The following is a 15185-nucleotide window of genomic DNA, read 5'->3' as shown; positions in this document are numbered from 1 at the left end:
ATTATTGTGCCCTGGACAATGGGATGCCCGCTGCTACTATCCATCTCATCACACAATAAAGATCAAAGAGCCCATTTTCCAAACACTTACTGTATTTTTCTTGTACCTGCTCATTAATTTAAGTATGTGGCCGTTAGTTCCAAGCCGTGCTTTTTTAGCCTGTGCAAATTATATCAGTAGTTAACAGCTAATCAATTAATCATTGCAACTCTAGTTGACCCAGGTCTTGGGTTTTCAGGACAACAAAGTATGGATTTTAAAGTCCCAACTTACTGTATTTACTCACCTGTCATCAATTGATGTGTCACAGTTAAAGCATCTTACACCTGTCCTGTGGGAACTTAGAGGCTTTAACTGTCGTCTTTTGCTCTGGCAGCTGACATGAAACATCTTTAATGTAGGCACTTACAGTAGGCCATCATCATAATGGATCACTTGCAGGGATTTAAGAAAGGTCAAAAACCATATCAGAAGCGCAATATTTCAACTCTTCTTAAATTTTGCCACAGCTGCTTCATTTTCATTCATACGTTACTGCTGATACTAAGTGTGGAGCGAATATTAGAGAGGTAATTCCCATGAAACTCATGTTCAACACTGAACTTTTTTTTAATTCTCTTTCCTCCCTCACTCTTCCAAAAGTTTCTCCAGCATCATGCAAGAGACGTTGCAGGATTTGGCACCGCAGTGTGACGTGACTTTCCACAAGTCAGAGGATGGAAGTGGCAAGGGAGCAGCACTGATCACAGCTGTGGCCTGCAGGATCAAGAGCGAAGGGCAGTGCTGAATCGTTATGACTTAGTTAGACAGAAGCAGAGGTACTACGACTGCTTTTTTGTACCAGGTCACCAAAATAAAGTTATGTGCCGCTTGACCTGAGTTTAGATATTTAGCACTGAAATGTTCAATCTGACTGCTTTACTTTGTGTATGGGTTCACGTACACAGTTTTTGGTTTGCGTTTGGAGAAGACGTACATATTTATGATGTGAGCTGACATTGCATAGGATGGTGGAAAATGAAATTTAGAAATTTCAGTTCATCTTGTGTGTTACAAAAGTTGTGCCTTCTGTGAAATATGACTGTTACGAGCTGATGGGCTCATTTATACTCCCACCTTTTTAATTGCAAATTCAAACTCACAGGTCTCCTCCCAGCTGATATCTGTGATCTTTATTGACTTTCTAAACATTTTCAGAATAAGAGATAGAAGATAGAAGATCAAGATAGAAATCAAAATCAAGACATAAAGTAAGAGAAGGGAATTGTAAATAAGTAGGGTAGCACAAAACCCAGAAACCTTTCCCTGTGCTTAATCATAACTTTTACTGGAAATCACCTGAGCAGCAACATAAAACACATCTGCATGATTTTTGCATTTACAGTACTTTGTTCTTCAGTGCTTTTCTTATCAAACCAGAATAAAATGAGTTTTATCACTGTGAATTTATGGATTCATATCAGTTTTAAGAATGAACAAACACAAGATCTGAATTTAAACACTATTTATACAAATGTAAACTTTAACAGAGATCAAATTCAATTTGTTCTTCATTTTAGCATAAAATATTTAAATCTTATAGAAAATTAATGTGTTGTACTCACAGCCCAGTTGCCAGAAGAAAATGTTGGCATTGTACTTTTCTGCAAACCATGGATACGTCACGTTTGTACATTTCATATGTATCGTATCAGCATTTCTAAAGTGACGTAGTTCTGATTACACGTATGACCCAACTTCGTCATCCAGAGGTGGAGGAGATGGTGGATAGTGAGGATGGGCAATGGCATTAGACCTAGGCAACTTCTGGGGCTAGAAAATGAAGCCAACACAGAAGTGCAATAAACTGGCTCAAAAAAACCAAGATGGTAACAGCTGAAATGCTGAACTTGCGGCGTTAAAAGATGAGTCTGCAAACCAGTGGGTGATGTCATGGTAGCTACGCCCATTATTTTTTACAGTCTATGCTGCAGACCAATGATTAACACCAACAAACAAAGAAACCAGTTGGTTTTTTTTTGGATACGTTTTGGGCGAGACATTGGCAGGATTTTCAGCAGCAATTGCAATACCAAAAGCAGGAATTTTAAGCCATAACATTTCATACTTTTCTTAACCATAACTAGAATTTTTTGTTTCTCTAAATATAACCATTGATAAAATGTAAAGAAATGTAAAGATTCACATGTCCACTACATAATTTTGTATAAATGTTACATATCCATGGTTTGCAGAAACGTACAAAGCCAACATTTATTCTGGTGATTGGGCTGTATAGCTGTATGGGCTGTCTTAAGACTCAGTAGCAAGACAACTGCCACCAAAGTTTAATCATACAGTATGTAAGTCTAACTGTCCGTAGCCTAGATGTCTCCTATTATACTGTATGGTCTAATGAATGCAACAAACCTATTCTAATGCCATGAAGATGTAAAGTGTACCAAAAGGTAAATATTAAATACACTGGGGGTAGATTTGAAGACACAGGGAGCATTAATTGCCTATGTGAAGGGGGATGTCAATTAAACTACAGAAAGTAAAGGGTAAGGGCTAGAAGCACCCTTGGGACTGGGAGGTTGAGGGAATACAAAGGGTAAAAGGAGCGATTGGTGCTAAGCTTTGTAGACTGGTTTCTCTTATTTATTCATCTCATTTGCATTAAATTCAGATGGTTCAGATGTTTTGTTAAAACCAGAAACACCAACATCCAGTTGTTTAAATCTCTAAAATGTTTTTTTTTTTTTTAATGTTTATGGAGTAAATATTGCATTATTGTATCCAATGGCATAATGTTTTTACCCCACTGAATACACCAAACTGTTTGATTAGGTTGATATGGATCTTCCTGTGCTCTGAAACTTAAACTGAAGTGTTTGCTTTTTGTTCTTAGACAACATATCCTATAATTACAGAAAAACTTGTTCAGCCAAGAACAGATTGTCTGCTTTGTCACTGCAATACAAGCTCATGACGGCTGTTTTACAAGTCTGACCACTGTTACAATACAGTGCTGTTGTTTTTAAAGACTGTAACAATAAAGTTGGCCTTGAACAGCTGTTGTTCTCTGTTCAGTGGAAGTTTTTCATCTGCTCAGATGGCCTTAATGGGGAACTGCTTTCAACCATAGACAGAGTCAGTAGTTACACCTTTTCATTTTATTTTTTATTGTTGAGCGTTCTCTAGTCAGTGCTTTCATTGTTCTTGCCATACCACCTCCATGCTCCGCTGTGTTGCCATACCGTGCTGCCGACCCCAGATACACTGCAGAACAAAACGGGCGAAACAATTTCATACTGAACAACTGGAATTGTGTTTACTTTACTGCCAGTTGAAACGTGAAGCGTAAGGGTTAGTGGCACTCCTCAGGGTTGGTGGTTTTAGAGAATACAGAGGGTAAAAGGAGGGATTACTTTAAGCCATAATTATTTCCAACTTAAAAGTTTGACCCTCAATATGAGGGTATGTGAGTCGTGTAATGACTCCAACAAAAAGTATACAAATCCAAACCGTGATTGTGTCCTATGGCAAAATGTCCCAACTGATTACAAAATACTGATTGATCTGCTTGATGGAGCACTTAAAAAAAAGCATTCCTAAGCATCAGAAAATCATATGCTGTATTCTCATGAAAAACCACTAAAACTAAGCTTTGCAGACTTCTCCATGACAAAAAAATATCTATAGAAGGTTATCAACAAGATCTTTGAAGGTTGAGCTTAGAGCTCAGTATATCCCTGCCGCTAACAGATAGCCCACTGTGCATTTAGATTTGTCCTTTTGAATTTAATTAGCATAATATGCAGTCTAATTAGTGTTACTGTACTTGGCTTTTGCCAACAATGCAAAAGCATTGCAATTAAAAGGGTATTTCCAATGACGGAAGTGCACATTGATGATTCAGAGAGCAGTCCAGTTTCATAAATATAATTCCAGGTTGTCCTTACACTGCAGTTCTTTCAGTGTATAATTCAAGTTTCTGAGGAGAATTTCAGCAAAGGCTGTAAAGGCAAACTACTCCCATTTTTAAATTTCATACGTTTGCCCATTCATTATCTATGTAGAAGCTCCAGACTTTATACTTGATGACATCACAAGTTTGAGACTTACGTCTCTGATTTCTGGCTTTGAGAGAGAGTACATTTGAAATGGACTTGCACTTTTATAGCACATTTCTAGTCTTTGAACTTATTAAAGCACTTTGACACTGCAGAATCACATTGAGCCATTCATACGTACATTAACGCCCTGATGGCCCAGGCTCCAATTCAAGGTGCCACCTGCTACTCACACACCAATGGTACAGCCTTCAAGAGCAGTTTGGAGTTCAGTATCTTGCCCAAGGATACTTTGACATGCATACAGGAGGAGCCGACCACCATCTTCCAATTAGTGGACGACCCAATTCTTAATTTAGGTGGTGTTTAAAATGGTTGAAATTAGTGTGTTCATTAGAGTGTTATTAGTCTGTGCAACCCAACTTAAACTTTGATATAATTACAGGTGAACCTTAATAACACAGCCAACACTTGTGTGAGACAAAGTAGCCTTAGCACGAGAGGTGCTCTCACCTTGACTGGCCAAAGTTTTCCCCAGTCCTGGTGTCCTCCTAGTACATAAATGTATGAGTACAATACATATAGTATAGTACTCAAAGGCCATTGCAGCATGGATGGATAATTAGACATTAGACACCTAGTTGGCCTCTAGGTACAAATATGTATATTTTTACATATTTGTCATTGTCATATTTATGTCTCTCCGTGGTCATTTTTTGACTCCGTGGTTGTTTTATGTCTCTCTGTGGCTGTTTTTTGACTCTGTGTTTGTTTTATGTGTGTCTGCGGTAATTTTTTGACTCTGTGGTTGTTACGCATATCTTTGTAGTTTTTTGTGTCCGTCTGTGGCTGTTTTATGTCACTGTGTGGTTGTTTTGTGTCTGTGTGGGGCTCAAGATATCAGGGTGCCTCGGGGCCTGTGCTTATTAGGCTTGTTCAGTAATCCATCCACCATTCCAGTAGCACACCGTGATGAATATTTGAAGACTGACACATAGACTATACGCCTATTATTATTAAGGGTAAAAAGCTATCCAAACCTACCTGGCCCTATGTGAAAAAGTAATTGCCCCCTAAACCTAATAACTGGTTGTGCCACCCGTGGGGGCAACAACTGCAATCAAGCATTTGTGACAACTGGCAATGAGTCTTTTACATCGCTGTGGAGGAATTTTGGCCCATTCTTCTTTACAGAATTGTTTTAATTCAGCCATATTGGAGGGTTTTTAAGTATGAACGGCCTGATTAAGGTCATGCCAGAGCATCAATCGGATTCATTCTTTCATTTAAGGCTTTGACTAGGCCACTCCAAACCTTCATTTTGTTTTTTTTAAGCCATTCAGAGGTGGACTTGCTGCTGTGTTTCAGATCATTGTCCTGCTGCATAATCCTTCAGGATTTTCTGGTAGAGAGCAGAATTCATGGTACCATCAGCAAGTCATCCAGGTCCTGAAGCAGCAAAGCAGCCCCAGACCATCACTACCACTACTATTACTTTTTCACACAGGGCCAGGTAGGTCTGGGTGGCTTTTTGCCCTTAATAAATGAAATCAACATTTAAAAACTGCATTTTGTATTTACTTGGGCTATCTTTGTCTAATATTAAAATTTATTTGATGATCTGAAACATTTAAGTGTGATGAATATGTAAAAATATAAGAAATCAGGAAGGGAGCAAATACTTTTTCACAGCACTGTAGGCTATACAAAAAGGTCTCATTTTAGAATTCATATGCATAATCATATTAATTGAAAACATTAAATAAAACTTAAAAATAATTGTAATATCGTGGCATCACACTGTCTGTGGTTATTTATTTATTCATTTATTTATTTATTTATTTTGCTGCCTTTTGGAAACCTTTTCTAAGGTGTTAATTACCTGATGGATGAAAAATATGCCACAGTAAGATCTGACTTACTTTTTGTAACGCTGCCTTCACATTGAATTTCATGTCACACCTGCATATGCATATACACAGTCATAAAAACATGCTTGTTCTTTGTTAATTAGATTTTTCCAGTGTATACATTAGAGTCAAACATGAACATTTCTTTTATAGAGAGCATTTCCATGAAACTTGTTTCAGTTTTATTTCAAGTAGAGACAAATGTATTTATAAAGCATATTTAAGAATAACCCAGGTTGACAGACATGCTGTACCCAATGATTTGATACCAAAAGTGAGAAAGCAAAGGGTTAATATATTTCTAATCTTACGATTAAAGTTATAAATGGATTTCTGTACTTCACTACATAACGTTTAGTGCCAATTATCGTATGATTGCTGCCCACGTAATGGCTTCATAAAACATTAGGGGTGGGGTTTAAAAGAGCCAGTGGCAGATTACAAGTTGACAGGCCATGATGACTGTCAGACATAAAAGGTAGGCAGAGCCAAGGGGAGCGTAGACACTGTAATTCCATTGTGGTTATTGTAATGGTCATGCTGATAATGTATCATTTATTTCGTACAAAATGGAACAATTTATGGTGGCGTACGCCACTGTCATCTACGTTCTCCAACCTGTAGGCTACTCACTCCTTTAGCTAAGTGTAGTCTAACTGTTTAATTCTCCTTGTGAACATTACAAACAATCCAAAGTACAATGTTGTGTGGTCCCATACAACAATTAACAGTTTTGCAAAGGCAGTAGTTGTTGCAGGACTTTTCCATTGTACTGGTCATTCGGTGTAGACTTTACACCCCTCCCTCCACGTCCTGCTGTGATTTTAATTAATTTTGTTCTGTGAGTGCAGAGAATGTGTCTCAATCTCAGCAGCACTCTATGACACACTGTGATCAACATTTACCACTGAATCCATGTGGGTGCTCTTCCCTGCAGTGACTTGAGCGACAAAATCAGTATTATTTATCTCCATAAATTGATCCATTTGAAAACCTTGCAAGTGGAAGATAGCTTCATATTCTTTGAGAGCAAATATTTAATATTCCTATGAAAGGTCATTTTTCACAGTAATGAGAAAATCTACACTTTAGGCTCTATTGGGCTTTCAGTGGTTTTAATATAATGAAGTCTTCCTGTCATTCTATTCATCTGTTCATTTTCTAAGCCATTTGTGAAGTTCAGGGTCGTAGGGACCTGTAACCCATTTCAGCATACACTGAGCAAGAGGCAGCACTCAGCTTTGACAGGTTACCACACGGTCATCATCACAATCTTAAAGCATGAATGTAAGCATGTCACCCTGCTGTGGAGTGGAGTGTCGTCACTACAGCTCACAATGAGTACAAAGCTTATCAGAAGGCTTACATCCCTCAGTTTCCTACTGTGTGTTCACTACAAATATGTCCAGCTGATAGCGTGAGTGAAAGTGAGTGGGCTACATTTCAGAGTGAGCTTTGATGAAGTTCTGTGAGCAGTGTTACAAAGGACCCTATGGCTGTAGACACACCTATAAATGATCTAAAGCTTGATATACCAGCAACACACAAACAAAAAGGCCTCTGACTGAATCATTTATTTAGTAACAAATGCACAAGAAAATCAACAGGCCTACAGAACAACAGATAATGGGCACATTGAACATAAATACACCGCAGTTTGCTGCATACAATCTGACACATTAAAAACAATTTTACATTGACACAAAAACCCCAAAACATTGTTGAGATCACAGACAGTTTAAGACTGTGCCAGTGTTGCAGCTAATGGTTAGACACATCATTTAGTTTGTAGCTACACCCACAACCAAATGCAGCATTGTCCCCCACACCTGTCTTTTACAATTGATATGCAAGCATGCCTACTGCGAGGTAGAGTGTAGGATGAAGACCATCCTGTAATGAATGATCCGCACTTTAGAGCAGCTAAGATGCCATGGGTTATATTGTAATGTAAACAATCAGAATACAATTTTAAACTTTTTTTTTTTTTTTTTTTTGCCACAGATAGCCACGGTGCTGATATCTGTGGTGCCCAGAGACAATGAATCCTGGTGACTTTTCCACTAGTGCCACCACCAGGTTGACATTTGTTTTTTGAGCAAAATATCTCAACAACTATTGTATGGATTGCTATTAAATTTGATACAAATATTAATGGCAATCCTCTGAATTAGGTAAAACAACCTCTGGCACCATCACCAGGTCAAAATTTAAATTTGTCCAATACTTTGGTTTAAGGCAAAATAATGGTAAAACTGGTAACATTCTTTAGACTCAGCTGCACTTTGTGCTAATCAGCAGATGTTAGCATGCAATAAAATATGATGGTGAACACAGTAAACATTATAGCTGCTGGACCTCAGTGGGGTCATTTCAGTTTTCCTGGGGTCCTAAGTTTCCAAGATTTATATCTAATGGCATAATGGTAAGTGGACAAATGGTCCTATGTTCCCGAGCTCAATAAAGCACATAATGGCCACCTGAAAAAGATATTACTCAGCCCTGTATCCACATGAGCCAGGGTTAGGTAAAGGGACTATAATCATAGTTCTGAGAATCATAAAATTGCACTGGAATCAGCCTTAATGGTACCTGCGCTACCTGGTGAGCTACGTGGGTGCCACAGTAGTTACTCTTTTTGTATGGAGAACAACTCCCAAACATATTTCAGCCCTAAATTTAAAATAATAAATTAGTCAATGAAAAGAAAAACAAAGGATGGATAAAAGATGGAAAATTATTATCAAACATTTTAGCTGACAATTGCCATCTACAAACAGGCTAAGAATGAGAAAGAGGTCAAAGGTCATGTTTGTTTATTTATGAAAAATTTCAACATGAAATGGGTCAAATTAGATCTGACACAATGGAGGGTTAATGTGTGTAAACAGAATATTGAACCTGGTAACATAGGACACTGGGGAACATAGATGTGCTCCAGACATCAGCATATTAGCATTGCCATTGTGAGCATGTTAGCGTACTGATGTTAGCATTTAGCTCAAAGCACCGCTGTGCCTCAGAGAGCTATTAGCATCTTGTCTCGAGCTTCAGGAGTTCAGAGAGAAAATATCTATTCTACAATGAAAATGGCACCTCTTAAATTATGTGTGTATTGTGAAAATTCAGTTAAGTAATAATATAATAATTATAGCTGCTGCGCAGCGATGGGTAAGGTCCAGGCATTTTTAGGCAATTCTGAGCAACAAGGAGAAGAATTGGAAGATATTTAGGAATTTAGCAACACAATCTGCCTTTTGCAACAGCTGAGGCTTGAACCCACAAGCTCTAAGACTAAGAATCAATTTCTGTCTCACTGAGCTAATTAGTCAGTGACAAGTCATGTGTAGCTTCAACAATTGACTAAGCAAGATGTGCAGGTTTAGCAGCTGTCCATGCATGGAAAAGCAGATTTGAAACCACTGTAAAAAATTCAGTTATCGAAACAAAAATCTGGAAATACACATATTGCATCTAGACAGCATGGAGATGTTGGTAATTTGTTTGTAACAATGATTGATTTGCTCCATAAGTGAAAAACTGATGTTTAAAATTGCCATTTTTACAATAACTCCAATTGTTCACATTAGAGCAAAATTCAAAATGCTGTCAAAAATTCAGTTTCTGAGATAAAATTCTGAACTTTGCCACACATCATCTACCATGACTATAGAATTTTGTCATTTTTTTCATGAACATTGAAGATTTATTTAGCAAGAATTTGCATGTATATGTTTACAGTAACGTTTACAGTCAAACATTTTGATGCACTGTAGGCTCAATTTTTGATAAATCAAAAATCTGAGAAACATAGTTTTTGTAGGACAGTCTGAAGATGCTCTGTAGCAAGTTTGGTGTCACTTGAGCAAACATTGTGGGAGGAGATAGGTTTAAGAAGTTTTACAGTTTTTGAAAAAAAAAGTGTAGAGAAGAGTGATGAACTTCATAATTTGTAATAGGTTTAAATGTACAAAAGTTTCTTCAGTATTGCGGCTACAGTTTGATGAAAGTTGTTAAGTTGTAGCACATATGGTTGATTTGTTATGAACTTTCAAAGTTTTGAACTTTAGACACTTGCTGTAGCGCCACCATCAGGACTATTGGCTTGAGTTTACAGCTGAGGATATCTGGCATGGGACTGGACCTTTGTGCAAAGACAAGCCGACTCATTATCTTCCATTACTTAAAGCTATAGACAGGAAAACACAGTGCTGCTCATTTGTTTGAAGTTGTAGCTTCTTTCCTCCGATGCATTTCTCATGCACTGTCATGGTCAGTCGAACCACAGTACACACATAGACACAGAACCACAGGATTACATCAGGCAAAAAGTATTAAGAACAACAATATGAACAAAGTCAAAGTTTGTATTACAAGCCACAAACATATAGTAACCTGCAACGCCTGTTTTGGTTCCTCTGAGGTGTTGGCAAGCATTAGACTCACTTCACTAAAATAATACATGTCGACCACTAATGTCAGTAATACATTCAAATGAATTCAACAGCAATTACACCATTACAACCCCCTGTGCCACAAGCACTCATTGTTCATGACATCTGAGCTGTCATACTTCACATTTCTAATGCCAATTGAAATACTTGTCAGGAGCACATAAAATGTGTTGTTCTCCCTTGCAGAAACCAGGGATTGGTGTTATTGTGACAGACCTCCTCAAGGCTTTGCTAAAATTACAATAACAGTGCTGCACACATTGACAAGGCCACAACCTGGCAATATATTTAAGTTACACAACACCAGTGACAGCTTAGCAATAAAGATGGCACCAAAACACAAAGATCCCAAGATTAACACTTCAACATATTAAACCCTTCTTTTATATCTAATTCTTTGCCTGTGATTCTTGGAGATAAAATACTTATACTTTTTGATCCTGTATGATCGTTTGTATTTGTATTCTATGTAGTAGTGGTGGTCTCTGTTGCTGTAGTGGACCACAACCCTTGAATGCATAAATTATTTACAAAATACCTTTGTGCAATACCATTATTATCAGCTGTAAGTAACTTAGTGCAGAATTTAACATTGGGTGGGTTTTTTTTATATATCACAGCCATAAACAAAACACATGATCAATTAAGCAACACAAGATCTTAAGACAACAAATGATTTAGATTATAAAGATATGACAAGGCATTTCCTTTTGGATACCATTAGATCTCTGCAATTAAGCATCTATACAGAAAGCAAGAAAACATCTAGAACATTTGTGTTTTGTGTAAGTTTGTAAAAGGTCCTATATGTAAGCTATGGCTCTTTGGAGAACTTTGTCTGCTGTGTGAACAACAGCAAACGTGTGTGTATCTCCGTAATATTTTTTCAAAGTGAAGTATGTACATCACTGACAAATGTTAGGTTTACCACCTGCCACCTGGCACAAAACCTGAGGCTGCACATTATAGCTACTGGGAATCAAGATCCCCAAATTTCTGGGGGTGTTTTCTGTGACAAATAAAAATACCTTTAAGGGGAACCCCAACCTAAATTAATAATTCCAATATGTACTTTCTGTGGCAAAGGACAGTTCAGTCAGTATTGGCGAATTTGAGCAACTCTTTCTCAAAGCCAGAAATCAGAGGAGTAAGTCTTAAACTTGTGATGTCATAAAGTATAAAGTCTGGAGAAAATGTACCCATATACTCAGAGCATTCCCTCGGTGCTCTTGATGTCATCTAGAACATCTTTAACCATTAATTGTCTGTGGAGCAGCTCCAGACCTTATACCCTATGATATCACAAGTTTGTGTTTTAGCACTGTGGTTTCTGGATTTGGGAGAGAGTTGTTGATGTTTTTGACTGTCTTAGACCATAGGAAAAATTGTATGAATTTTGAAAATGGGTGTAGTACCCCTTTAATGGAAAAAATTCTGGATTTTCTCAACCAATCGACAGAGTAAATGTTGGTATTGTATATTTCTCCAAACCTTGATTATTTGTATGTTCCATATGTAGTGGACATGTCAAAACTTTATGTTTATTTATGTCCCAATTATCAGTTTTATGTTGTCACAACACTGTGGTTAACTTGTGGTTAAAAGTTAACGACCACATTTTTAGGGTTAGAAAAACATCATGTTTTGTTTTAAAATCATCTGTTTATAAAAACAAGGCCAGACATGTCCTGAATTGTTATTAAAAATACAGATTTTTGACACTACAAACACCGTTGGACATTTGTCAACCTGCTTTTAAAAAATATCTGCATCTGGGGGCGTCGGTGGCTTAGCGGTAGAGCAGGCGCCCCATGTACAAGGCTGTTGCTGCAGCGGCCTGGGTTCGACTCCAGTGTGTGGCGCTTTGCTGCATGTCATTCCATCTCTCTCTCTCTCCCCCTTTCACACTTGACTTTCCTATCAATTAAAAAAATATATATATATATATATATATATATATATATATGCATCTGTCTCTATAATCATGACTCGACATGTCCCAGCCTGTTGAAAAAAAACCTGCTATAGTTGGTCTCAAATAATGATCTGCTGCTTGGCCGTCATCTCTTGCTGAGGTGTCACACCATCCACCCTCCTCCTGATGAGAAACTCAGCTCATATACATGTAATCTGAACTACTCATACCTATGAGACATGCAAATGTAACACATCCGTGCTTTGCAGAAATGTAAAATGCCATTTTATTTTGGCGACTGGGCTGGTTTTATTGGGAAAAGTATGATATTATTTTCCTGGAGAGTAATCTTTTTAACATCACAGGAAAACCCAAGTGTATCTAAACACTAGGTTAGCATGCCTCACATTCACAGCCGATTCACATCACACCACTCAAACGAGCCCCTCTCCTCGCCCTTAAATGCGCCGCGCGAAGGCGTAATGAGAGTTTGCTCGGTTTGCCATGGCAGAAGAGAGCAGCAGCGTCAGACGGCCAAACTTCTCCCAGGAGGAAACTGATGTTGTGGGCCAGGAGGTCCAAGCTCGCAGTGTCCGAATATACGGAACTGCGAGCAGACCTCCACGGGCTGATAATGCAAAGGTAGCCTGGGAGGAGGTCACCACAATTGTAAATCAATGTTGCGTTTCGCGCTCTCTCTTTCTCTCTCGCAGTGTCACTCTGTTTCTTTTCTTTTGACTTTTCTAAGATGATGCCAATCCCCTTTGATCTGACATTAGATGTGACGGGACAGTCGATACAGAGATACATTTATGTGCTGATTGCAGATAGTTGCATTGAATAGTGGTTTTGGGGTATTTATTGCATTGTTAATGTGCCTGACATTCTGGAAACCTGCCTGTGAGGTTTTGGTGACGTGTGCGCACTGTCTGCCGGTCAGCCAAACTTTGGCTTACACCAGCTGCGCTCCGCCTGCACTGACAGTAGACCTGGTTTCAGCTGGCGAGCTTTTAGCGCACCTTCGGCGAAGCCTTTTGGCACGAAACTGTCACTGCGCCAAGCTGGATCTGTCGACACCTCCCCCTGCTGCGCCGCCACACCCATCTCTGCGCACCTTGGTCTGCCGAACTACCAAACTGAGCTCGCCACCCTGCGCAGTGCCGGGAAACTAGAGGTCCTGTCTGTTATTACTGTTGTATCAATCACATGTTTTGTTTTTGTTTTTTTAAGATATTTTTTAGGGCATTTTTTGCCTTTAATTGATAGGATAGTGAAGTGTGAAGGGGGGAGAGAGAGAGGGAGGGAGTGACATGCAGCAAGGGGCCACAGGCTGGAGTCGAACCTGGGCTGCCCCAGAAAGGATCATGTCTGATGATTTACTGTGGCACATAGATTGCGATGACCCTCTCAAATTGATTGGTTCAGTTTAGATACTGAAGCCTTTTATTACATCATTACATTATACATACATACATATGTATATATACACACACACACACACACACACATACATATATATATATATATATATATATATATACACACACACACACACATATATATATATATATAGATATATATATATATATATATATATATATACATAGATATATATATATATATATATATATATATATATATATATATATATATATATATATATATATATATATGAACTGTATATGAACTGTATTTAAAGATGGAGGACATGACAGCTCCCCGAAAGTGAAGCCAAAACATCTCGATTGCCCCCTTGTGGCTGGCTGCAGTATAGTTCATGAACCCGCCACCTCCATGTTAGAGGATGGGACATGGAGCAAACTAAAAACGTACACCAAGTACACATCAAATATTTTTTTTCTCAAAGATGGTTTCTGACATTTTAGGTAGTTATTATCACACTTAATGTGTGTTCATTTTTTAACTAAGTTTCGTTTTAATTAGTTATCGGCTGCTATAAAAAGGGGGTTTGACTTCATGATTGATGGCATGCTCATGATAAATGGCACAGCTCATGATTGTCAAGATGACAGCGGCTGTATCTGGGATGTTTCGGCTTCATTTTTGTACAGTGGGAGTAAGTGGAAATGCGTTGTCCATCTTAATGTATGTTCATCGGGTAAAAACAATTATCCATTTCTTTCTCTACATATGTTGCCTGTCTTACTTTAACATTAGAATATTGTATTTACTATTCCTAGTGCTTCTTATTCTGTTCTAGATAATTCTCCATTTCCAGAGCCAGTTGATAAGCAGTTTCAGCCATGTAGTGCTGAGTGATGAGATTGGCTGCGATGAGGAGAGAAAGTTTCCATGCCTACCACATCTGCTTCTTGTCAAGGGTACAAACAAACAGATCAGTCTCAAGAGAGACTGTCTGGGAATATGCACCTCTACCTCCTTATTTGAACCAGTGAATATAGGCTATATAAAGATGCACAATATGTCTCCACTTCCTACCACTGTACAAAAATGAAGCTAAACTATGCTGGGTACAGCTGCCGGCATCTTGCGCTGGTCACATCATTTGTAGCCAGAGTCTTGAGTTTCCAGTTGTACCAACTGGCACACACAGCTTTCAGTCATGACATTCACCCCACCCTTTCTATATTATCAGTTAAGTAGTTAAACCAAACCTCTCAGAAAACAAACACTTAATCATTCAGCAGTGTTATAAGAACTACCTAAAATGACAGAAATCATCTTTAGGAAAAATTTACTTAACGTGTACTTGTTTGTTCCATGTCCCATCCCCTAACATGGTGGGGGCGGGGCTTATGACCAATACTGCAGCCAGCCATATGGTGGTGATTGAGATATTTGGCTTCACTTTCGGGGAGCTGTCATGTCG

The 15185-nt window shown here is 38.4% G+C and overlaps 1 protein-coding gene across 1 annotated transcript in view; it reads left to right on the top strand.

Moving 5' to 3' along the window:
• The window catches only part of hk2 (hexokinase 2), a 37273-nt gene extending 34218 nt beyond the window's left edge, over positions 1 to 3055 (top strand). The window contains exon 18 of the mRNA XM_049577960.1: positions 643 to 3055. Coding sequence (XP_049433917.1) covers positions 643 to 787 — 145 coding nt within the window. The 3' untranslated portion in view covers positions 788 to 3055. The remainder of the gene's footprint in view (positions 1 to 642) is intronic.
• The last annotated feature ends 12130 nt before the right edge of the window (positions 3056 to 15185 follow it).

Source organism: Epinephelus fuscoguttatus, linkage group LG6, assembly GCF_011397635.1.
Source record: "Epinephelus fuscoguttatus linkage group LG6, E.fuscoguttatus.final_Chr_v1".
Lineage (NCBI taxonomy): Eukaryota > Metazoa > Chordata > Actinopteri > Perciformes > Serranidae > Epinephelus > Epinephelus fuscoguttatus.
The sequence above is the reverse complement of the archived record's forward strand: the minus strand, read 5'-3'. Positions and strand labels throughout refer to the sequence as shown.